This window comes from Tenebrio molitor, chromosome 3 (assembly GCF_963966145.1).
Source record: "Tenebrio molitor chromosome 3, icTenMoli1.1, whole genome shotgun sequence".
Taxonomy (NCBI): domain Eukaryota; kingdom Metazoa; phylum Arthropoda; class Insecta; order Coleoptera; family Tenebrionidae; genus Tenebrio; species Tenebrio molitor.
Genome location: NC_091048.1, coordinates 5894037 through 5920117, shown reverse-complemented (window position 1 = coordinate 5920117; position 26081 = coordinate 5894037). Strand labels below are relative to the sequence as shown.

At 37.9% G+C, this 26081-nt stretch overlaps 3 protein-coding genes and 1 pseudogene across 3 annotated transcripts; all 4 read left to right on the top strand.

Moving 5' to 3' along the window:
* The first annotated feature begins 22 nt into the window (after positions 1-22).
* Positions 23-6735, top strand: LOC138126678 (probable multidrug resistance-associated protein lethal(2)03659). The gene is made up of 9 exons (XM_069042441.1): positions 23-164; positions 220-447; positions 499-926; positions 975-1131; positions 1193-2413; positions 2470-2806; positions 2854-3004; positions 3052-3282; positions 3332-6735. The coding sequence occupies exons 1-9, from the start codon at positions 88-90 to the stop codon at positions 4234-4236; spliced, it is 3735 nt and encodes a 1244-aa protein (XP_068898542.1). The 5' UTR covers positions 23-87; the 3' UTR covers positions 4237-6735.
* A 5836-nt stretch (positions 6736-12571) lies between these two features.
* On the top strand, positions 12572-15741 carry LOC138126336 (ATP-binding cassette sub-family C member 4-like). The gene is made up of 3 exons (XM_069042100.1): positions 12572-14893; positions 14950-15484; positions 15532-15741. The coding sequence occupies exons 1-2, from the start codon at positions 14007-14009 to the stop codon at positions 15356-15358; spliced, it is 1296 nt and encodes a 431-aa protein (XP_068898201.1). The 5' UTR covers positions 12572-14006; the 3' UTR covers positions 15359-15484; positions 15532-15741.
* Positions 15742-17527: 1786 nt separating this feature from the next.
* LOC138126335 (sialin-like) lies at positions 17528-19923 on the top strand. The gene is made up of 3 exons (XM_069042099.1): positions 17528-17819; positions 17879-18733; positions 18786-19923. Exons 1-3 carry the CDS (start codon positions 17804-17806, stop codon positions 19298-19300), a joined length of 1386 nt encoding a protein of 461 aa, XP_068898200.1. The 5' UTR covers positions 17528-17803; the 3' UTR covers positions 19301-19923.
* A 2747-nt stretch (positions 19924-22670) lies between these two features.
* LOC138125724 (sialin-like) lies at positions 22671-23522 on the top strand (annotated as a pseudogene).
* The last annotated feature ends 2559 nt before the right edge of the window (positions 23523-26081 follow it).

Genomic DNA, 26081 nt, shown 5'->3' with positions numbered 1-26081 from the left:
AAAACAAGTCAAGGTTTGGAATAGTCACTACTGGCAGTGAAAAAAGGTGTCTACTTTAAACTTAAGTTAAATCAAAAAATTAGAGCGATGGATCATCTAAAGCAAAAGCAAAGAGAAATTAATCCGGAAGAACGTACAAACTTCCTGACTAACTTATTCTTCGTGTGAGTGTTAATATAAATTTAAAAACCACCAAAGGTGCAGCTAGAACTCTTTCAGCTATACGAGAAAAATCCTCATTAAAGGGTTCAAAACGGATTTAGTTGAAAATGACATATACGAAGTGCTTCCGTCGTACCGCTCCGAAAAATTGGGAAAAAAATTGGAGAAAATTTACAAAAACCAAAAAACAAAGAGGAAATTCTCAATGCCTCGTTTTTTGTGGAAAAGCTTCGGCATGCAATATCTTCCGTTTGTGGCCGCAATTATAATACACATCGGGACAACGTACTTCTGTTGTAATTTTTAAAGTCGCTCAAATTATTTCATTCTTTCTAGACTGCTGAGACCAAAACTGGTAAAAAAATTCGTTGGGCATTTTTCAAAAAATCGCACTGTTGCCAAATCAGACGGATGGCTATACGGCTCATATTTGCTCATAGTACTTCTAGTCGGGCATTTGTACAATAACAATTTGCAACTGAGGATCAGAACTTTCGCTATCAAAATGCGTACAGCTTTCACTTCTCTTATCTACAGAAAATTATTGAAGATGAACTCGTCTCAACTTGAAAGGACATCAGTTGGCAAGATAATCACTCTGACCACAAAAGATGTTGACGATTTCGAAGATTCCATTTCTTACGTCACTTATATGTTTAATTCTTTCGTACACTTTTTGGTAGTGTGCTACATGCTCTACACCGAAGTGGGATGGTTAGTGATTACATTCGTTTCTGTATTCACCATTGTCATATCAATACAAGGTATTTGTACCCAACCTGGTGATGAATTATTATTAAATGTGATTTTAGTGTATTTGGCATCACTACTCGTACCACTAAAAACTCAACTTTTAAGGAAAACTGATGAGAGGTATCAAATCACCAAAGAAATATTAAATGGCATTAAACCATTAAAATGTAACGTATGGGGTGACGTATTTAAACGAAAATTATTCAAATGTAGAAAGTAAGTATACATTTTTGCTACTTATCACAACAACTCCATTACACTACATGTGTTATTTTAGAGAAGAAGTTTGTTATACCTACAAAATATTTTTGTTGCTATTTACAAAATATACACTGTCCGACTTTTTTCTTAATGCAACCTGGTATTTATTCATTATATGTTCAATATACTCTGGAGACCAAATCAACGCTGGAACATTATTCCTTGTGATGGACACCCTTAACGCAATGTCTATGCATTTGAAAATTAGCATAACAAGAGGCATTTACGAGACCGGAAACCTGATTGCTGTGTTCAAACGAATTGGAAGTTTTCTGGACTCGATGGATGAATTATGTCATAAAGAGACTGACAAAACCATATCCGCACCAGAAATAAAACTATCAAACGTAAATATTTATGGAAAAAATCAGAAAATAATACACAACGTAGACTTGACGTTGGGCAAAGGATTGAGTGTTATAACTGGACCTGTAGGAAGTGGCAAAACTTTGCTTCTAAAGGTCGTCATGAAGGAACATCATTCTGTTAAAGGCGAAGTAACAGTCAACGGCAGTATTTCTTATGCTTCGCAGGAACCATGGCTCTTTCCCTCCACAATCAAACAAAATATTTTATTTGGAGAAGATTACGATGAGGAACGTTATCTAAAAGTTCTCAATTTGTGTGCCCTCTCCGAGGATTTACAATCTTTCGCTGAAAGTGACAATACCATAGTGATGGACAGAGGGACCAATCTGAGTGGAGGACAGCAAAACAGAATAAACCTGGCACGAGCTATTTACAGAAATAGTGACATTTACTTGCTAGATGATTGCTTATCAAATTTAGATGTACTGGTTGCAAACTCTATATTTGAAAAGTGCATAAAAAGTTTTTTGAAAGACAAAATAGTCCTGATTGTCAGTCAAAACCAGAAACACATCGATGAGAGCGACACCGTCATCGGCGTGAACAACGACACAACACATTTGTCGCGCACAATACCTAAACAAGAAAAATCAAATTTCGGAAGGAATTCTGGTGGTACAGTTTCCAACTGGGGAGAGTGTCAAGATGGTGGTGATGATTCTGACAATGCGAGCGAAAGTGATGCCTTAATTGCGAGAGAGACCTGTGCACAGAAACTTTACCAAGACAAGAACGAAAGAGTTAAATTAGGAACGTACAAGAAATATTTTGTTCATGGTGGAGGAATAATAATGTTCTCCTTAATTTGTGTACTATTCATTGGTGCACAATTGTCAAAGACATCATTACATAAGCTAGAAGCTAAATGGTTAGTTGCAGTTTGACTTGTATAACGAATTAAGTACTATAATTCTTGTCTTTCAGGATAAATATAGAACATAACCTTTTAAATTACACACTCTACAACATGACGAACAATGAAAAATACGAAAACATTAACCAGAAGCGACGCCTCATGATTTATATATTTCCTGCCATCCTGGCGTCGACAGCGATCTTGATGATCTTAAGAGCGATTGTATTTTTCCTCATGGCCAAGAAAGCGTCCATCAGCATCCATAAACAAGTTGCCACAAAAGTTATTAACGCCTCAATGCAGTTTTTCGACAATAATTTCGTAGGAAATATTCTAAATAGATTCTCTGAAGATTTGCTCTACGTTGACGAAAAAGTTTCTGATTCTCTTTTCAGTGTCATAGAAGTGAGTCTGGTCTTGTCAAATTTATCTTACTACACGCCTGCTTTCAGTGTTTTGTACAAACCATGGGAATAACAATATTAATAGCGACAGTGAATTTAAGATTTATTTTACCTTCTATAGTATTCTGTACGGTCATCGCTACAACAACCTACATCTACTTGAGAACAGGGAGAGCATTGAAACGGATAGAAATTTCAAGTAAGTTGTCATAAACAAAACAACACGTGCGTTACTGTAATACCTAGCCCGGAGTCCATTCGTTGGTCACCTGAATGCAACCACTGAAGGACTTCCAACTGTCAGAGCTTCAAAAGCTGAACGTGTTCTATGTGACGAATTTGACAGACACCTAAACCTGTACACTTCAGCATCTTACATGTATGTTTGTTGTTGCAAAGCGTATGGATTTGTTTTACACATCTTCGGCACTGTCTTCATTGCCATCGTGATTGTTATATTGTTAATTTTTGGAGATGGTATGTTATGTCATCAACTTAAGTACAAATCGTTAATTTCTTTTTTCAGACACATCTGTTGGCAACATCGGCCTAGTACTTTCACAAAGTTTCATATTAGTCGAAATCCAAGAGATGGGGTTCCGCATTTGGGCCAAGCTCGAAACTGATATGACGGCAGTTAACAGAATCCTAGAATATACAAAACAAAAGGAAGAACCTAAAGATGGAATCCCTATAGAAAATTGGCCTAAAACTGGTAACATAAGATTCGAAAAAATGGAGTTTTCTTATAAGAATGACACCAACTTCGTATTGAAACAGATACATTTTTCCATAAAGTCTAGTGAAAAAATTGGCATCGTTGGAAGAACTGGTGCAGGAAAGACTTCTCTAGTTTCAACTTTATTAAGACTTTACAAAACACGGGGACAGATATATTTCGATGATGTAGACATTGCAACTCTTCCTTTGGACCTTGTCAGGAAGAATATTTCGATAGTTCCCCAAAATCCTTTTTTGTTCACTGGAACGATACGTGAAAACATAGATCCCCTAGGAAGATACGCAGACGAACAAGTCTGGAACGTAATCAAAACCATCAATTTGGAAAATCTCTTCTGTAATTTGGAGCATAAAATCAGCGGTGACGATTGCAGTTTAAGTATGGGACAGAAACAACTGATTTGTCTCGGCAGAGCCGTCATTCAGAGCAACAAACTCGTTATCTTGGACGAAGTTACGGCAAATGTGGATTCAGAAATTGAAACTAAAATTCAAGAAATAATAAAAACGCATTTTTCCCGTTCCACCGTTATTATGATAACACACAAGTTAGATTTTATCAAAGATTGTGACAAGGTAATGGTGCTCGACAAGGGTAGCATTGTGGAATTTGACAGTCCGCAAGCATTACTAAAGAATGACAAGGGCAAGGGTATGCTTCACAAGATGTATACGGTTCACGGAATGTAAAAGAAGATTTGGAACGCAAAAAAGAAAACAATATAATATATTTTTACGATGGATCTTCTCAAGTTGCTTTTATTTGTCGAAACAATTTGACATAAGTATAATTTTTTATGAAATTTCAGATATTTTAGACGGTGAAGGTTTAATCAATAATAATAAAATTACCTCAAGTTAAAAAATGTAATTTTAACCCTGCGTCGCACGGATTGGGTCTGTGAGACCCAGACCATGTAAAACTACGCTATAACGAAGCATTGGAGAATCTACAATGTGCTTGACCAGACTTCCAGAGGAATAGCGCTCGGAACCACCTGAAAATAGTCTAGGACGCTGTAAGCAATGCAAAGATTGTAAAACAAAAATGTTATGTAATTTTTAAAGCAAAATATTTTTGTAAATTTTGAAGGGCTGGGTTATGATTAGAACACACCGCGTGGTGTTTTGTTTTGTTTGCGTGAATAATTTTCGCAATGATTTTTTAAATTTTTGAATTTCTGTACAAATTTTTGTTTATGCCTTTTGGAAGACTTCAGAGGAAGGTGGTATGTATTATCTAATGAAAAAAATTAATAACTGTATTTCACAAAATGTTTGTTTGGAATTAAACGTAATTTGGAAAAAATAAATTATTCAATTTTGTGTGTTCATGTGACTAGCAATGCACCCGTGTAACGCGGGGTTTTAACACGTGTTTCCTTTATTGGAAATTAAGCGCAATTATTATTAAATTGTTAAAACATTAAAAAATAGGTGTCTACGCAAACAATTAACTAAACCATTCGTCTGATTCAACGAAAAGATTAGATTTTGTTGTTAAAAATGTAATCTAAAGTCTGAAGGTATTTGAGCAGTTACCTTTTGAAACAATTGATGAAAAATTGCCAAGCAACATTTTGTACACCCCTTAAAATTTGTCAAAAGCGGGCGCGCTTTATTATAAAAGTCAAATTGTGTAAATATTCAAAATAGACTACAACGGCTGAAATTTCAATATTGTTGAAAAAGGAAACAATTTTTGCCTATGGAGAGTATCGTAAAAATTTCAATGATACAGCTCGTTTTCTCGTGGAACACTATCCAAATGTAGGCTTCACAAAATTTAAGGTTCAGAGAGTGATCAATTTATTTGCAGACACAAGAAACATAGGTACGTGAACTAAATTACCTTTCTAATATATTCCGATCGTGTTTTAGTCCTTTACGAAAGAATTAAAGCATCCAGTACAATAAATTATGTCCAAATGTTGTCTTTAACTTTGTAAGTGTTTGTATGGTTAGAAAGATAAACGTCAAATATGTCACCTGCGTTTGTGCCAAGAGGGGTGACCAAAATTCTGCGATAGTGGGCGTTTGTTTCATACGTGTCTACGTTTTTGCATTTGCAGCCAGTTTTTTCTTTTTTCTTGCAAACCAGACGTCTTTCAAGAACAAGTTTCTCCTTTATTGACGATCGATTTTTTGATGTAAATCTTAAGTGATTCAACATTTTAAAAAGGCATGTAAAAATTACGTTTTTAAGGCTTGGGTTATTGCATTAATGGGATTTCACTCTTCACCGTCTAAAATATCTGCATTTTACATTTCACAAAATCCGTTAGAAAATAACCGAGATATTAGGTTCGAAGGTCTTAGCTGAGACACCCTGTATAGTGAAGTATTAACTTTAGGTAGAAATGCTAAATTGTTAAATTATTGCTGTTAAAACAATTATGACTGGCCTCGTGCGACTCGTTTATTTCCGTTATCAATTCTTTATTGCCCATTTCATCCTTTGAATAGATAATCACTAACTAGTACCGCCATTATATTTTTATTAATGTCTTTTAACGTAACTATTAAAGGTTAAATACCACTACTTAAAATGCGACAAGGTTATGGTTTTTAATGCCGTACAGTGTAAACCATTTGGAACAATCTAATTTCTTAAAGTCCAACGCAAATTTTCATGTAGCAACACTTTTTTGTTTTCCTCATTCATAACAGGTTTTTAATAGGAAGAGACATTTTTCTTAATAAAAACGAGATTTGGTAATGAACATGTCTGCTTCAAAAATAAGTGTGTGATTCTATTTCAAAAGAATTTCCAATTGTAACGCGCCCTTTAGTACCAGAGCGCTCCGTAGTATCGCAGTAGCGCCATAACGCACCACTCTGCACGCTACCCCACTCCCAGGGATCTTCTTCACCACTCACTCGTCTTGCACCCTTGCCATCGGGCCTTAATAAAAGTATGGATCATGGACGAAGAACGTCAGAAAACCTCTACCTTCTCATCTCTTCTCTACTGCCACCCAGAGGAACTGGTATTGCGGTACACACAAGAGCTTCTTTTTCCTACAACCCAGTTATTTACCAATTTACTCACTTTGTGGTCAATATATTGATCTCACAAGTTGTCAGTTTTAATAACCGGCTACAAATTGGCGCCCAACTTTAGGCCCGAAGTGACGAACCTGAGTGAAAAAACCGCGTAGTGAAAATGTGAAAAAAAACTATTACAAAAACCATCACGACGATGATCACCAGGTCACAAACAAAGGCGATGGCGATCACGGCTGAACAATTGGAACAGCTGATCCAACGCCTAACTCCAAAGACGCCGATTTCTATAAAGACTTCGAAGAAATCGCCGACGCCAACGCCTTCTCAGGATTGTCTATCCTCCTCCAAGGTGACGTCGTCACGTGGTGGATGGAAGTAAAAAGCACCATCACCACATGGGAAAATGCGAAAAAAGCAATTCGGGATGAGTTCACCCCCCGACCTCCCGCGCATCGGATCTATCAAATGATCTTTGAGACGAAGTAAAATGCCAACACTCCCACCGGATTATTCATCGCCCAGAAGCGTGCCCTACTAGCTCAAGTCACGCCACCGCCGGCGAAAGTCGCCAACTTGATTTCCTGTGCGACGTTCTGTGAGCTACTAGCAAAAACGCGAGACGTAGGAGGTACGTTATAAGAGAAAAAGAAGGAGAAAGCTAGGCCCAACGACGAAAACGGACGCAACCGATGTGACTATTGCCACAACTTCGGCACACAGTGAAAGCTTGTAGAAAAAAGGCAAAACAAGCCGCACAACAAACAGCCGAACCCAAAAATGTTGAACAGATGGGAAACAATACAAACTTTAGCTGCTACGGATGCGGCCACCCAGGGGTTATTCGAAGAAACTGCCCAAAGAGCAACAATAAGCCGGTGTCCGCTGCCCCGAATCTGCAATTCTGTCTGCTGGATGTAAAACCATTGGGACGACTAGCTGTTAAAATCCAAATACACGGAGTACCCGGCACCGCGTATATTGACAGCGCCGCGAGAACAAGCCTCACCAGCATTCAGCTATATCACATTCTTACGGAAAGGGGACACAAATTCCTATCTACCACAGTCCAACTGGTACAAGCAGACTGAAGTAGTACCCGGACAAACGTAAAGACTGCGACGTTGCCGGTCAAACTACAAGGGAAGGAGATAGAAACGATATTCATCACTATCCCAGATGCACACGAAACTACCACACTTCTGGGAATTGACTTTTTACGGAAGGTTGGCCTGGTCATCAACTACGCCCATTCCAGATCGCCTTTTTCCGGACAACGCCACCAGACCTACTGTTTCGTCCAAACCAAAAAGGACGCCGCCTGGGACTGGGGATCCTCCCAGGAGCAAGCATTCGAAGAGAGCTTTAACAACCGCCCCCGTCTTACGACAAGCCGCCCCCTGTAGTCCATATACCCTTCGCGCTGATGCTAGTTCGTGTGCGTTGGGAGCTGCGTTATTCCAGGGGGAGAGCCCCGACGAAAAACCCATCGAATATGCAAGCAGACGACTAAAACCCCCAGAAAAAAACTACTTAACGACCGAGACAGAAGCTTTGGCCGTCGTATGGTCTGTTCAAAAATTCCGTGGTTACCTCGAAGAAGCCCCGGCCGTCATCATCACCAACACCAACCGTTACGGTGGCTGATGTCGCTTAAATCGCCAAGCGGACGATTAGGCCCCTGGGCCTTTCAGCTCCAACCATATAATCTCAGAATCGAGTACACCCCCGGTAAGGCTAACGTCGTTACCAACACCCTATCACGCCCCTTTCTGACGAAAGAACCACCGCTCTGTCACATCAGTCTGATACACACAGAGTTACCCCGAAGAGGAGCCGCCGAGATACGTCAGGGACAGCTCAACGACCCTGAAGAAAATAATTGACGCCTACGAACATGGTATTCGCGAAGAAACGGAACGCTTAACTCATGGCGTTCTTTATCGATATTCCGCAGACGACGATAACGAAGAAGCTCAGTTGGTTGTCCCCAAACAAGAACGAGACAATATTCTTCGTGAATTCCACGACATGCCGACAGCAGGACACTACGGAACCGACCACACCCTCACCAAAATTAGTCGACACTTCTATTGGCCAGGAATAAGGAACGATTTCAAGAATTACGTACGGAAATGTAACGCCTGTCAACGCTACAAAGTAGACAACAAGATACAAGCAGGTCTACTTCAAACGTCAGTTTTCTAATTCCTCTCCATCGACTTAGTCGGGCCCTTACCCGAAGGCCCGCAAGGGGAAAACTGGATATACATAACAGAGGATTGCGCAACCCGATGGACCGAGTTATTCTCATTGACCAAAGCCACTGCCGATGCTTGCGCATGGACCCTCGTCAGCGAAATATGTCTACGATTCGGCCTTCCCCGTTGCGTTATCTCCGATAACGGTACTCAATTTATAAGTGCAGTGATGCAAAAGGTTTGTTTCTGTCTAGGTATCACGCAGAAATTCACCCCAGTCTACCACCCCTCCGCAAATATGTTGGAACGAAAAAACAGAGATTTGAAGACCCAATTGGCAATTCTGGTAGGCACAAATCACACGGACTGGCCAAATAAATTACCAGGGATCCGATTTGCGATGAATACCGCGAAGTTTTCGTCTGCCGGATATTCGGCCATCTTCCTTAACTTCGGTCGAGAATTCCGCACCCCCGCTGAATTTTGCCATGGTCTTCGATCGGTGATCCAGAATGAAAACTTCATTCCCGAAGTCACCCTTCGCCTACTTGAGTTAGCTGACCACCTGAAGGAAGCCCAAGAAGTTCAAGAGAAAGAACAAGATCGAAGGAAAACCACTGCAGACTCCAAACGCCGTCCAGGCCCCACCTACGCTCCAGGCGATCGAGTTTACGTGGTTACTCGCCTCGTGAGCAACACCTCGAAGCAATGTTCATCAAAATTCAGCCTCAGACGAGATGGACCCTATCTCATCTTATCCGCCAAAGGACCGTGCAGTTACGAAGTAGCTTCTCTTGAGGCTCCGGACATTCCACTCGGTGTATATCATACTTCCGCCCTAACCCCCGCTCGAGAAAAAGACCAATCAACCCCTGTGATTCCAATCCGGCTCCGAGGACGACCCCGGAAGGTGCCACCCACTACGACTACTCTCAGAACCTCCGTCGAGACGCCTGAAAGTTCTTTAGTACCAGAACGCTCCGTAGTACCCCAGTAGCGCCATAATGCACCATTCCGCACGCTACCCACTCCCAAGGATCTTCTTCACCATCCACTCGTCTTGCACCCTCGCCATCGGGCCTTAATAAAATTATGGATCATGGACGAAGAACGCCAGAAGACCTCGACCTTATCATCCCTTCTCTGCTACCACCCAGAGGAACTGGTATTGCGCTACACACAAGAGCTCCTTTTTCCTACAACCCAGTTATTTACCAATATACTCACTTTATGGTCAATATATTAATCTCACAAGTTATCAGTTTTAATAACCGGCTACACAATTATAATAATGTGTGACGATCACTTCCGGTAGTGACGTCACGGGGTTTGACGCCGTTCAGGTCGGTCGCGGTATGCCTCGAGCGCCAGTCCCTTTTTTCGGCTGTGGTGGGACGCCACACGGCCGGGGTAGCTTCGCGGAGCGTACGGTGTCCGGGGGTCGGCTGTCAGGACGCGGGAAGGGAGGTAGCAAACAAACAGATATCGCAACAGGCAAACCTTTATTTACAATATGTACAAAAAGGGGGGTGTTGGTACCTGGTGGCGCCGGAACCCTTCGGGGACGGTGTCCGTGACCTGGGGGAGCGTTCCGGGCGGGGTTGAAGAAGTGTGTGGCTCGTACTTACGGTTATTCCGGCCGGACCTGGACACTGCTGATGTTCCCTTTTACGGGACGGAAGGGGTGTGAAGAGGAAAGCGGGATGGCCGGGGTTCCCTCACAAAGGGAAGGAACGGGTCGGGACAAGGGGGAAAGCGGGATGGCCGGGGTTCCCTCACAAAGGGAAGGAACGGGCCGGGACAAGGGAGAAAGCGGGATGGCCTGGGTTCCCTCACAAAGGGAAGGAACGGGCCGGGACAAGGGGGAAAGCGGGATGGCCGGGGTTCCCTCACAAAGAGAAGGAACGGGCCGGGACAAGTGAGAAAAGCGAGATGAAAGCGAGGTCGGAAGCGGAGTCAGAGTCGGAGGTTGTATCGGGAGCAGGACTGGAATCGGAATGAGCTCTGCAGGCTGTGGCGGTGGGGGAGCTCTGTTCAGCGCGGAGTCCGGGTATCGTCGGCCGGAAGAAACACGGGTTCCCGGGTGGATTCGGTGGACGCAGTTGAAGCAGTCGGCTCCGCGCTAATTTTCTGCCCCGGCTCGGAGAAAGAACGAAATTTTTCCGCCACCGGAAGCGTTTCTTAGTAACTTCGTTACAAATGGTCCCATAATAAATTTAACTAAGTTATTAACGAGTTTCTTTATGGATATAAGTAAGTCCACATAAAATAACATTACAATTGATAGTGCTATTGCGTCAGTTTAACTGATATTCATGGTTGAAACCAACTCAAGGTTTGTAAAAGTCATTACTGGCAGTGATAGCTGGTGAGTTCTTTATAATTACTTTAAAAAGTAATAATAATGGATCACCTAAACCACAAGCAAAGAGAAATTAACCCGGAAGAACGTACAAACTTTCTGACTAACTTGTTCTTCGTGTGAGTATCAGCAGATTTCGAAATTATAAAAGGTGCAGCAGGAACTGTTTCAGCTATACGAGAAAAATCTTCATTAAAGGGTTCAAAACCGATTTAGTTGAAAATGATATATAGGAAGTGGTTCCGTCGTACCGTTACAAAAAATTGGGCAAAAAATTGGAGAACATTTGCGAAAAGCTGAAATCAAAGAAAAAATTCTCAATGCCTCGTTTCCTGTGGAAAACTTTCCGCATGCAATACCTTCCGTTTGTGGTTGCAATTATAATACACATCGGGGCAACATACTTCCGTTCTCATTTTTAAAGTCGCTCAAATTATTTCATTCTTTCTAGACTGCTGAGACCAAAACTGATAAAAAAATTTGTTGGGCATTTTTCAAAAAATCACACAGTTGCCAACTCAGACGGATGGCTATACAGCTCATATTTACTCATGGCACTTTTAATCGATCATTTGTACAGTGACAATTTGCAATTGAGGATCAGACTTTTCGCTATCAAAATGCGTACAGCTTTCACTTCTCTTATTTATAGAGAAATATTGAAGATGAGCTCGTCCCAAATTGAAAAGACGTCAGTTGGCAAAATAATCACTCTGACCACAAAAGATGTCGACGAATTCGAACATGCCATTTCTTACTTCACTTATATGTTTAATTCTTTCGTACACATTTTGGTAGTATGTTACGTGCTCTATACCGAAGTGGGATGGTTGGTCATTACATTCGTTTCTGTATTCACCATTGTCATATCAATACAAGGTATTTGTATCCAACCTGGTGATGAATTATTATTAAATGTGATTTTAGTGTATTTGACGTCACTACTCATACCACTAAAAACTCAACTTTTAAGGAAAACTGATGAGAGGTATCAAATCACCAAAGAAATATTAAATGGCATTAAACCATTAAAATGTAATGTATGGGGTGACGTATTTAAACGAAAAGTATTCAAATGTAGAAAGTAAGTATACATTTTTGCTACTTATCACAACGACTCCATTACACTACATGTGTTACTTTAGAGAAGAAGTTTGTTATACCTACAAAATATTTTTTTCTACTAGAGTTTGGAAAACTTCAACATTGTAATACTAATTTGAGTTAGGAAAAGTGAAAAATTTCCTACTATGGGCGGAAATAATATTTCAACACTAAAAGTTCAATTTTGGTCGTCTCCTGGGATACGTAACGTAAAAACTGGTATTTAATTGAGACAAAAGCTTAAACGCCTTCAAAATTTTTCATTAATAAATTGTTTCTCTATGGTAACGAAAGCAGAACAATTTTGATTTCGCTTTTTAATTTAGAAATAATTAATAGTATATTTAAAATATCCAAATTTTATGTATTTTCCAAACTCCAGTAGAAAAAATCATGTGTGCAATTCGTAGGAAAAGTGTTTTTTCCGTACTCGACGCGTTTTTAATCTCGACTTCGTCTCGATTAAAAATCCCGCATCTCGTAAGGAAAAAAATCACTTTTCCTAACTTATTGCACAAATAGCTATTGTTGCTATTTACAAAATATACACTGTCCGACATTTTTCTTAATGCAACCTGGTATTTATTCATAATATGTTCAATATACGCTGGAGACCAAATCAACGCTGGAACGTTATTCCTTGTGATGGACACCCTTAACGTAATGTCCATACATTTGAAAATGAGCATACCAAGAGGCATTTACGAGATCGGAAACCTGATTGCTGCGTTGATACGAATTGGAAGTTTTCTGGACTTGATGGAAGAATTATGTCATAGAGAGACTGACAAAACCATATCCGCACCAGAAATAAAGTTATCACACGTAAATGTTTATGGGAAAAATCAGAAAATTATAGACAACCTAGACTTGACGTTGGGCAAAGGATTGAAGAAGAACTTTATTATTATTGTCTCGATACAATATACTTTTTACAATATTTAGTTACCATTATTCATCTACAACTATGCTCTAAAATTGCATGTATCTGGATAATTGTCTTTTAAACTCACCTACATTGCCTAAAATTTTCAAATTCATCGGCAATTCATTGTATTCTTTCATTCCTTTGTAGAAAATTGAGTTCATTGTTCGGCTCAACATGACTTTAGTTATGTTTAAATCAAGCTTGTCTCTAGTTGAGTACCGATGAACTTGACAATTGAATTTAATAAGACATTTAAAATATGCCGGTAACATGTTATGTACCATCTTAAACATAAAAATCATTGACATATAATATAATCTTTGTTCCACTGACATCCACTGTAGAGTGCTGAGCATGAGTCGAATAGGTGTATATTTATTACATTTAAGTATTATTCTCATGCCTCTATTCTGTAATTTTTGTAATACACCAACTTTTGTTTTATCCATTAGATACAAAACAGAGGCACAAAAATCAAAGTGTGGTAAAATTATTGATTTATATATCACTAAACAAATATCTATATTTACAAAATTTGAGATTCTAGAGAAAAAATAAAGTTTTTTAGAAATTTTATCAACTATATATCTAAAATGACTATTAAGCGATATCGTATTATCTATGACAAAACCCAGGTATTTGAATTCCTTAACAATTTCAATTTGTTGCTTATCAATAATAATATTAATTTGATTTATATTGATTTTTTTGTACCTGTTGTCTGTAGTTAAAATCATGGCTTTAGTTTTACTTACATTAAGTTTTAATTTATTAATTTCTAAGTATATTTTTACCTTTTCTAATATTTCGTTTATTCTTTTTATTCCCTGATCAATATTGTCACATATACACGCAATTAATGTATCATCTGCGAACAGATTTAGAAAATCACAAACTACATTTAAATGCGTTAGTGAGTGTTATAACTGGACCTGTAGGAACTGGCAAAACTTTGCTTCTAAAGGTCATCATGAAGGAACATCATTCTGTTAAAGGCGAAGTAACAGTCAACGGCAGTATTTCTTATACTTCGCAGGAACCATGGCTCTTTCCCTCCACAATCAAACAAAATATTTTGTTTGGAGAAGATTACGATGAGGAACGTTATCTAAAAGTTCTCAATTTGTGTGCCCTCTCCGAGGATTTACAATCTTTCGCTGAAAGTGACAATACCATAGTGATGGACAGAGGGACCAACCTGAGTGGAGGACAACAAAACAGAATAAACCTGGCACGAGCTATTTACAGAACTAGAGACATTTACTTGCTAGATGATTGCTTATCAAATTTAGATGTACTGGTTGCAAACTCTATATTTGAAAAGTGCGTAAAACGTTTTTTGAAAGACAAGATAGTCCTGATTGTCAGTCAAAACCAGAAACACATCGATGAGAGCGACACCGTCATCGGCGTGAACAACGACACAACACATTTGTCGCGCGCAATACCTAAACCAAAAAAATCAAATTTTGGAAGGAATTCTGGTGGTACAGTTACCAACTGGGGAGAGTATCAAGATGGTGGTGACGATTTTGACAATGCGAGCAAAAGTGATGCTTTAATTGCGAGAGAGACCTGTGCACAGAAACTTTACCAAGACAAGAAAGAACTTGCAAGAGTTAAATTAGGAACGTACAAGAAATATTTTGTTCATGGTGGAGGAATAATAATGTTCTCCTTAATTTGTGTACTATTCATTGGTACACAGTTGTCAAAGACATCAGTACAGAAGCTAGAAGCTAAATGGTTAGTTGCAGTTTAATTTGTATAACGAATTAAGTGCTATAATTCTTGTCTTTCAGGATAAATATAGAACATAACCTTTTAAATTATACACTCCACAACATGACGAACAATGAAAAATACGAAAACATTAACCAGAAGCGGCGCCTCATGATTTATATATTTCCTGCCGTTCTGGCGTCGACAGCGACCTTGATGATCTTAAGAGCGACTGTATTTTTCTTCATGGCCAAGATGGCGTCGACCAGCATTCATAAACTAGTTGCCACAAAAGTAATTAACGCGCCAATACAGTTTTTCGGCAATCATTTGGTAGGAAATATTATAAATAGATTCTCAGAAGATTTGCTCTTCGTTGACCAAAAAGTTTCTATTTCTCTTTTCACTGTAATCGAAGTGAGTCTGGCCTTGTCAACTTTCTCTTACTATTCACCTGCTTTCAGTCATTTGTACAAACCGTGGGAATAACAATATTAATAGCGACAGTGAATTTAAGATTTATTTTACCTTCTCTAGTATTTTGTATGTTGATGGCCACAACAACCCACATCTACTTGAGAACAGGGAGAGCATTGAAACAGCTAGAAATTTCAAGTAAGTTGTCATAAACAAAACAACACGTGCGTTACTGTACTACCTAGCCCGGAGTCCATTCGTTGGTCACCTCAATGCAACCACTGAAGGACTTCCAACTATCAGAGCTTCAAAAGCTGGACATGTTCTATGTGAAGAATTTGACAGACACCTAGACGTATACACCTCTGCATCTTACACCTATGCGTATGGATTTGTTTTACACATCTTCAGCACTATCTTCATTGCCATCGTGATTGTTATATTGTTACTTTTCGGCGATGGTATATTATGGCATAAAATTAAGCACAATTCGTTACTTTTTTTTTCAGGCACATCTGTTGGCAACATCGGCCTAGTACTTTCACAAAGTTTCATGTTGGTCCAGATCCAACAATTGGGGTTCTTCAGGTGGGCCAAGCTCGAAACTAATATGACGGCAGTCAACAGAATCCTTGAATATACAAAAGTAAAAGAAGAACCTAAAGATGGAAGCCCTGTAGCAAATTGGCCTAAAACTGGTGACATAAGATTCGAAGAGGTAGAGTTTTCTTACAAGAATGACTCCAAATTCGTATTGAAACAGATACATTTTTCCATAAAGTCTGGCGAAAAAATTGGCATAGTTGGAAGAACTGGTGCAGGAAAGACTTCTCTAGTTTCAACTTTATTAAGACTTTACAAAACACAAGGAAAGATATATTTCGACGATGTAGATATTGCAACTCTACCTTTACACCTTGTCAGGAAGAATATTTCGATAGTTCCCCAAAATCTCTTTTTGTTCACTGGAACGATTCGTGAAAACATAGATCCCCTAGGAAGATACGCAGACGAACAAGTCTGGAACGTAATCAAAACCATCGATTTGGAAAATCTCTTCTGTAATTTGGAGCATAAAATCAGCGGTGACGATTGCAGTTTAAGTATGGGACAGAAACAACTGATTTGTCTTGGTAGAGCCGTCATTCAGAGCAACAAACTCGTTATCTTGGACGAAGTTACGGCAAATGTGGATTCAGAAATTGAAACTAAAATTCAACAAATAATTAAAATGCCTTTTTCCCGTTCCACCGTTATTATGATAACACACAAGTTAGATTTTATCAAAGATTGTGACAAGATAATGGTGTTGGACAAGGGTAGCATTGTGGAATTTGACAGTCAGTCGGCAAGTGTAGCTAGAGAATGACAAGGGTATGCTTCACAAGATGTATACGTTTCAATGAATGTAAAAGAAAACAGAAAACATAAGTGTATTGTTTTATTGGATTTGGATTAGTTAATTATTATTAGTTATTAGTTAAGTTGTTGTTGATTTCCATTGCTTGTTGGTGCAGCGGGAATACATTTTTTATAACCTTGATAATTATAAAAAGATTAATTTCAGTAACACCCGGTATTTATAACATAGTTGTTGATGGCGATTACAAGGAGAAATAAAATACATAAATTAAATTGGAAGAAAACCGATTTGACCAATTTTGAGTTATTGATCATTTTCAATAATTTCGAAGGCAAATGCAAAACCGTTACATAGAACTTTTTATATTCATAGTCTCAAAACCGGTATTTCCCGGTTGTCCTCGAAGTGCGGGAACAACGATTTCCCGCACGCGGTGTTTTTTACTTTGCAGCAGAAACTAGGGGAAATTGCATTGTAAGGTTGGTGTTTATTGAGGTAGACAAACGGAAACGTCAATTCACTTTAAACAAAATGGACGTTTCCTCACATTTGCAATTCTAAAATTAATTCTCATCAAAATAAATAAGTAATTTTATTATAAAACAAATAAGAATACAATTCAAAAACGTAAGAAATGTTTATCGATCAGATCGTGAGAGACAATAAAACAAACAATACGTTTTAATAAACTTTAATAAAAAGTGTTCATGAGAATATAGACGACGCAGAAATGGAAAAATTAAACTTCAGAAGATACAACAAAAATTAGATCTCTGTATTTTACACAAACAGAATTAACTTATAAGACATTTGCATACATTAGATACCTACGTCATAATAGAATTTATAACAATAGGAGATGAATGGCGCAGACATTAAAGTGACACTAATAAAATTGAATACAGTAGCAGCTTAGGTAGAGCAAATGTTTGATGATTTTGTTCAAATAATTGAAGACATAGTGTTATAAATGATTAGTAGGTGTAGGTACTGAAAACATTATTTGCTGGTAACCATTCAATGTAAAGAGAATTGTCGTTAATGCAGTTGCATAATTACTCACCAACGTTCCGCATCTTAATACGAATGTAGTTTAAACAAGGTTGCGAGAAAATCTATGCCAACAGAATTACGATTTAATATGCGAACAGATTATGTCAGGAAAATCAGGTAAACATAATATCTGAATGTGCGATTCAAATTTTACAGCTTCAACTATCATTTTCTAGAATTTTTAACATGCCAACGAGTCTTAGGACTGATGGTCCTTTTGGGCTCCATGATCCATCACATGCTTCGCGTCAACATATCAATAGCCATAATCGAGATGGTCAACAGAAATAACACCACGTCGACAACAGACGCACCCCGTTACAACTGGGACGAAGAAGAGAAGAACAACGTTTTGGGCTACTTCTTCTGGGGCTACGTCCTCACCCAAATTCCAGGAGGACGACTGTCGGAAATATTCGGAACAAAAATAATAATCGGAATTGGCATCATGACCGCCAGTCTCTTCACCATCTTGACTCCCATCTCCAGCTACATGAACTACTACTGCCTCTTATTTGTCAGATTCGCACTAGGAATCGCACTGGGAGTACAATGGCCGTCGATGCCGCCCATGGCCACGAAGTGGGTGCCTCCTACAGATATGTCAAAATTTTTGTCGCACCTGACGGCTAGTTCTTTGGGAGTGGCGGTCACCCTACCCATGTGCGGATATCTGATAGATTACTGGGGTTGGCCGAGCGTTTTTTACGTCACCGGTACCATAGCATTGACGTGGACGATATGTTGGTTTTACTTAATTTACGACTCACCCGAGCGACACCCGAGAATCAGCGAAAACGAGAAACTGAAGTTGAGACACGAGATCAAAAGGGATATGCCTTCAGCAAAAAAGAAGAGTACTCCTTGGAAGAAAATACTAACTTCTGGTCCTGTATGGGCCATCGTTATGGCCAACACATGTGCTTCGTTTACATTTTTCATTGCTTTCATGCAACTACCCACCTATATGAGTCACGTTCTGCATTTCAGTATTAAAGCAAATGGATGGTTGTCTAGTCTGCCATATTTTGGTACGTTTTTGTTTTTGTTTAACTGCATTTTGATTTTTGTTTTTGTTTTCAGTGAGATATTGTACATCTGTGATTTCTTCGTGTGTTGCTGATTTCATAAAAAAGAGTGAAAGACTTTCAACGACAGCTATACGAAAAACGTTTTGCTCTATTCTATTCTTTGGGACATTTATCCTGTTCGCCATACAAGCCTTCTGGGGCTACAACAGTATTGTTTCGGTGGCAGTTTTCACCAGTTCTCTAGGTCTAATGGGTCTGGCCACGCCCGGAATATACGCAAACTCTGTGGACATAGCTCCGGCATACTCCGGCACCGTTTATGGTATTAGTCAGGTACCTGCTGCTTTAGCCGGTTACGCCTTAACAAAAATCGTTGCTGTCATAACCAAAGACGAACAAAGTTTTCAACAGTGGATCTACGTATTTTGGATCGTGGCGGGAGTCAATCTATTCGCTTTCTTATTTTGCCTCATCTTTATCTCTGGAGATGAACAAAGTTGGAATCACAAGACAGACGACGCAGAAATAGAAAAATTACAAAATGATGGATCTAAAGAATGTCCTTAAATATACATAAATACAAAAAAAAGGTTGCAGATCATTCATAATCATAACACAAACTGTGACAAATACGCTTCATTTGCTCTTTCAGTGTGTCGAATAAACAAGACTGACAACATTTCACAATCAAAAACTATCAATCTACATGAATCACGTCTTTCAACAACTTCCATACGAAAAATTTTCTGCTGTAGTTTATTCTTCACGACACCTGTGTTGTTCACTATACAAGTTTTCTGGGGCTATAACAGTATAGTTTCCGTAGGGGTTTTCACAGGTTCTCTGGCCCTAATGGGTTTGGCCCGAAATATACGCAAATTGTGTGGACGTAGCTACAGCATTCTCCGGAACTGTTTACGGTGGTACTCAAGTACTACCTGCCAGTTTATCTGGTTACGCCATAACAAAAATTGTTGCGCTCATCACCAAAGAGGAACAGAGTTTTCAACAGTGGACCTACGTATTTTGGATTTTGGCAGGGGCCAATCTATTCGGTTTTTTATTTTGTCTCATCTTTACGAACAAAGTTGGAGTCTCAAGAAAGATAACGCAGAAATGGAAAAATTACAAAATGATGGATCTAAGGAGACTCCATAATAGTAGATTAAAGAACGAGTTTTATAAGGGTTGATTTGGCGCACGAGTCCCAGGTGTAGAAAACGACCCGTAGGGGAGTTTTCTATGGGACGAGTGCGCCAATACCCTTATAAAACCAGTTTTTAATGTTATTTTTTTGAATTTGCACCCTTATTATATTTTTAAATAAAAAAAATAAATTTTCAAATTCTAGGGAATTTCGTATTGGTATTGGTAATTCAAGGTAAGGGATGCAACTACATCTGCAACAGATGTTAAAAAGTAGAGTTTGAACATTAATATTGGAAGTTTTTCGATGTAATACACTGAAATATTGATAAAAATTTCATTAAAGTACAATGTACTTTTATAAAGCCATAAACGACTCCTACTGACTGACGTTTATAGACGTATTATAAACGCAAATTCTAAAAACATTTTTTAAATCTCTAAAAAATGTAATAAAATAGAATTAATTAATTATTTGACCAAATAATCTCATTAGTTTGATTTCTTTTTGATTCCCCGTCTAAAATGTCTGTATTTTAAATTTCATAAAAATCCGTTGGCAAATAATCGACATATTAGGCTCGAAAGTGTTAGCTGAGACATCCTTTATATCTTTATATCACTACAATTCAATTTAAAAAAAATTATCAAGTTTTTGAAATTATTCTTGATAAAGAAGAGTTTGAGTTATTAAAAAAAGTTACAATTATTTTATTCAGAAATTTACCTCGTGAAGAACAAAAAATATTACAGAAACGAAATTAACAAGGTCTTCAAGATAACTTTCAAAACAACATTTTTATTTTTTGTACTTTTTAAATACATAAAGTCCATTTACGTTGGATTTTCCTAGTCAAGGTCAAATAATTCAATATTGTGACGGTGTGATTTTTAGTTCAAATTGTAGTTTATTTAACGAGTTCGTGCGTAAATTGGGCCTTTTTTGGCACGAGTGGGCCATTTTAAAACGCGAGTGAAATGAGTGTTTTAAAGGCCTACTTCACGCATGAAATATAATAGTAGTTTATTTGACGAGTTCTTGTGTAAATTGGACTTTTTTTGGCATGAGTGGGCCAGTTTACTTTAAAATGCAAATGCAACGAGCGTTTTAAATGCACACTAGTGTCAAAAAAGCCCAATTTACACACAAATGAGTTGAATACAACGTTTTTTTGTTCGACGAGCCCCTTAAAGGCTCCAAATCACTTAAAATCTTTAAAATTAGCTTGACGTTTCGTTTTGACAAGTTGTGACATTTATCAAAATCCGTTCACACAGGAGAAAATTCTCAAATTCTGACAGTGTCGAACAAAAAAATGCTTTAGCTGTGTATGTCAGCAATACGCGCTGATAAAGTAACCAAGTCATTCGTAGACTGTAGAGGTTATGTTATTCGCTGTCAGCAAAGAAACAGTCATTTTTCAAATATTGTTATTAAACTTTTTAGAGGATAACAATAGGTAATTAATAATACATCCATTTTGTTATCATTTGCACTAAAAATAGTGCGTGCATAATGATAGGACCTAACTCCTACCTACTGGTGTTGTATTTTTCTGCTTGCGTTGTTGATTAAGTGAAAAAACCCTTAATGAATACATTTACTTAACCTTTTGCGACTAACATGATGATTGATGAGTGATGAGGAACCAGAATAAGTTATAGAAAATGAATCCAATAGGAAATTGTGTGAAGTTTCTTTCATTGGAAGCGATGGAAGTAAGGAATGCATCTAAATAATGGAACAAATTTGGCAATAAAATTTCAGTTATTCAGAGACACTTATACGTTTTGATTGTGGTTGTGACGTTTCAAGAATGTATTGTTACAATTGCATACCACAAAAGAAAGGTGTATTTTGATTTTTAATGATTTTTTTCTAATTTAAGTTTTTTCGATGTAAATATTACCTTTAAAATAACGTTGTATTGTTAAAATTGCTCAATAAAGGTCGTAAATAGATTATAATCATGTTCATACATACAATACATTAAATATTAAAGGATTCTAACTAATTAATTTTCGAACTGAAGCTATTTTTTCTTGAGTCCGTATTAGCTTGCGGGTTTCGTCACATTACGTCAGTTGTGGAAGATTAACGCAATTTTAAAATTAACCTTGTTTCTTTTCGCCATGGTAAAATCACCCAGGAATAGAATTTTATTAAAAAATCTGTGACTTTATTTCACACGTGAAACCAACATTCAAAATTAAAGACATCAAATCGCTCTCAATCCCTCTATCACGAATAAAACACGATAATATAAAAATTACTAGGAAAGGAGGCGCAGGCTTGCAACGTGACAACAATTTGGCAGGGAAAATCCAACGTGAATGGACTTTATATCATACATTTCATAATTTGACTTTTTTATCTGTAGTTGTCCTCTCGGTAGTGGGAATTGATCCCAGAGAAAATCTAATATTTGGACCTCACGTGGCTCTAATAAATCTTCTTCAGGTACTACCAATAAGTATATCTTTAGATGTAAACATAGGGTGCGCTGACGCACATACATTGTTATAAAACTTGGGAAACATTTTCTTGAAAGAATTACCTAACAGTTATATTCCATTCTCTGAAAAGCTCTTTTTTTCTTTTCAGCGAACGCTTTCTGTCAAAAAAATCTTCGTACTTGGATTAAATTCGTTTTCGTAAGTTTTTCCCGCAAGCCTCATAACATGAGTCAGACTAATATCGCCTATAGATGACGATACTTGCAGTAGCTCTTACGACCGGAAATCTGTCTACTAATCTGTCTCATGTTGCAAGGCTGGCGGCACATCCAAAATGTGTGTGTGGTTTTCGACGCCAAGTGCGCAAGGACAAAACAAGTTGATAGTGGTTATCTATGTAACTAGCGCATTCTTGCTGATGTATATTTTACAGTTGTTTACCTTTATCAAAACTCTTAACAAGTAGTTTCCAAATTTGCATTTGCAAAACACACCAGATAGGTATGTTCGCTAAATAAAAACCAACGTTTACTCAAAATGCAAGAGACATTTTTCAGAATCCTTGGCGTGTCAGCGAATACTGTCGCTCATGGTCTTCTTGAGCTTTATGATCTACCACATGTTGCGCGTCAACATATCAATAGCTACAGTCAAGATGGTGGCAAAGAATAACACAACTTCCGCGACCACCGCCCCTCGTTACAACTGGGATGAACCCCAGAAGAACAACATTTTGGGCTGCTTCTTCTGGGGTTACCTTTTAACCCACATCCCAGGCGGAATTGTTCGGACCGAAGAGAATCATCGGGGGCGGTCTCTTAACCGCTAATCTTTTAACTATTCTAACACCTGTGGCTAGCTATTCTAACTACCACTGCCTGTTGGTGGCCAGAGCCATACTTGGTGTTGTGATGGGCATACACTGGCCCTCGACACCACTAATAGCAACCAGATGGATCGCCCCCACAGATACATCAAAGTTTTTATCACACATGGCAGCTGCTTCTTTGGGAGTAGTAATAACCCTACCGATTTGCGGGTATATGATAGACAGTTACGGTTGGCCGAGCGTCTTTTACGTCACGGGTACCATAACATTGACGTGGACATTATGTTAGTTGTATTTCATTTCCACATACCAGACCAACACCCTAGAATAACTGAAGATGAGAAACAAAAGTTATAATCTATTCATTTTGATTGTGACCACTCCGTAGTAACTTTTCAGTTGCTAGGTTATTGATAGGGAATTTTAGATAACACTAAATCCAGTCGCAGTTCGCAACTCTCGGAGGCGCCATTTTGACAGAAACGTCACGCTCACAGAAGACAGAACGGAGAACGACTTGCGCAAACGTTTTTCAACGTACACTGTGCGCATATCTATAAAATTGAGTTTTGGTACAAAATTTTACAATTCTAAAATAAAATGCCACATCGTCTTCTCAAAGTTGGGACCAAACGGTTAATATTGACTTGTTTCGAGACATTTATTGAAGCCAACGGGAAAACAACTCACAAAAACGAATATCACCAATAAAGTTAACTCTATTTGTGCCTTTTTGTTGTACATTTTGGCTAGTAAGTGTTGTAGTTTGATATCTTCTGCCTTTTCATCCCCTGTAAATCTTTTTTTTGAACTTTCTGTCTGATTAGTTTTTATCTGAAAATATTTGTATTAATCAATGCTAATTGAAAGTTCTGATTATCTTTAGTAGGTAATCCTCAGGAATTTTTCGCATTTGTCTTACTGCCAAATTACCATTTCCTTCGTTCTTCATTAATATCGAGAATTGCATGAGGTGATTTCGAAGTTTTTACGTTAAATAATCTGTACCTGGATATAACCTCACTTTTCAACAGATGTGATTACAGAATCAGACAGACGTTTTTAGTTTCTCCCACTTCAAATATTGATTTCCGTTATTAATATTGATAAATACATAAAAATCATTGCTTTACTACCATGGTCAAGTTTTGACAATTCTGACATTTTCCATCATGTTCACACCACACAAATATTTAGTGTAAAACGTATGCAGCACACAGCTAAACAGCGCCTACTATGTTTTTCGTTGTGGTCACAATCAAAGTGAATAGATAATACGAGAGATGATTCAGAGAGATCTTTAAAACTAGTACACCATGGGCAAAAATTTTCACTTCTGGTCCAGTCTGGGTTTTCATTGTAGCGCATACGTGTTCGTCAATTACATTTTTCGTTTGTTTCATACAGTTACTAACCATACATGGGTCAAATTCTTCATTTCAACATCAAGCAAAATGGGTTGTTGTCCAGTATACCACATTTAGGGGTGTAGATTCTTAATTAGTCCTGCTAACTAATATCAGTGTTGTGTATACAGGGTGTCTCAGCTAAGACTTTCGAGCCTAATAACTCAGTTATTTTCTAGCGGATTTTTGTGAAATTTAAAATGCAGATATTTTAGACGGTGAAGAATAAAATCCCATTAATGCAATCACCCAAGTCTTAAAAACGTAATTTTTAGATGCCTTTTTAAAATGTTGAATCAATTAAGATTTACATAAAAAATTGATCATCAATAAAAAATACTGTAGGGAAAAACTCGTCCTTGAAAGACGTCTGGTTTGCAAGAAAAATAAAAAAAACTGTGTTAAACGTGGCTGCAAACGCAAAAACGTAGACGCGTATGAAACAAACGCGCAATTTTGCAGAATTTTGGTCATCCCTTTTCGCAGAAGGGCAGGTGACATATTTGATGTTTATCTTGCTAACCTTACAAACATTTACAAAGTTAAAGACAACATTTGGACCTAATTTATTATACAGGATGCTTTAATTCTTCCATAAAGGACTAAAAACCGATCGGGATATTTTTGCAAGGTAATTTGGTTCACGTACGCTTCCTGTGTTTTCAAATAAATTGACGACTCTCTTAACCTTACATTTTGTAAAGCTTACATTTGGATAGTGTTCCACAAGAAAACGAACTGTATCATTGAAGTTCTTACGACACTCTCCATAGGCAAATTTTTTTTCTTTTTTCAACAATATTGAAATTTCTGCCGCTGTAGCCTATTTTTAGAGTATTTTCAATAAATTTTCACAATTGGACGTTTCTAATAAAGCGCGCCCAATTTTGACAGACTTTAAAGGTTGTACAAAATGTTGCTTGCCAATTAATCATCAATTGTTTCAAAAGGTAACTGCTCAAATACCTTCAAATTTTACATTAAATTTTAAACGACAAAATCTAATCTTTTCGTTGAATCAGACAAGTGATTTACTTAATTGTTTGTGTAGATCCCTATTTTTTAATGTTTAACAATCTAATAATAATCGCGCATAATTTTCGATAAAGTAAACATGTGTTAAAATTACATTTTTTAACTTGAGGTAATTTTATTGTTACTAATTGAACCTTCACGGTCTAAAATATCTGCATTTTAAATTTCATAAAAATCCGGTGGAAAATAACCGAGATATTAGGCTCGAAAGTCTTAGCTGAGACACCCTGTATAGCAAGATACTTATCAGCCCTAACTTCCTCGTATATTGCCGACAAACTGAAGAAAACTGGAAATCTTTCAACCACTTGTATCAGAAAATGTTTCTGTTTAATCTTGTTCCGGGGGACAAGTGTTCTCTTCCTCATACAAGCTCTTTGGGGCAAAGATACCATCGTTTCCGTTGTGGTCTTTACAAGCTCCATGGGTCTATTTGGCTTGTCTACTCCTGGTCTGTACTCAAATTCTCTGGAAT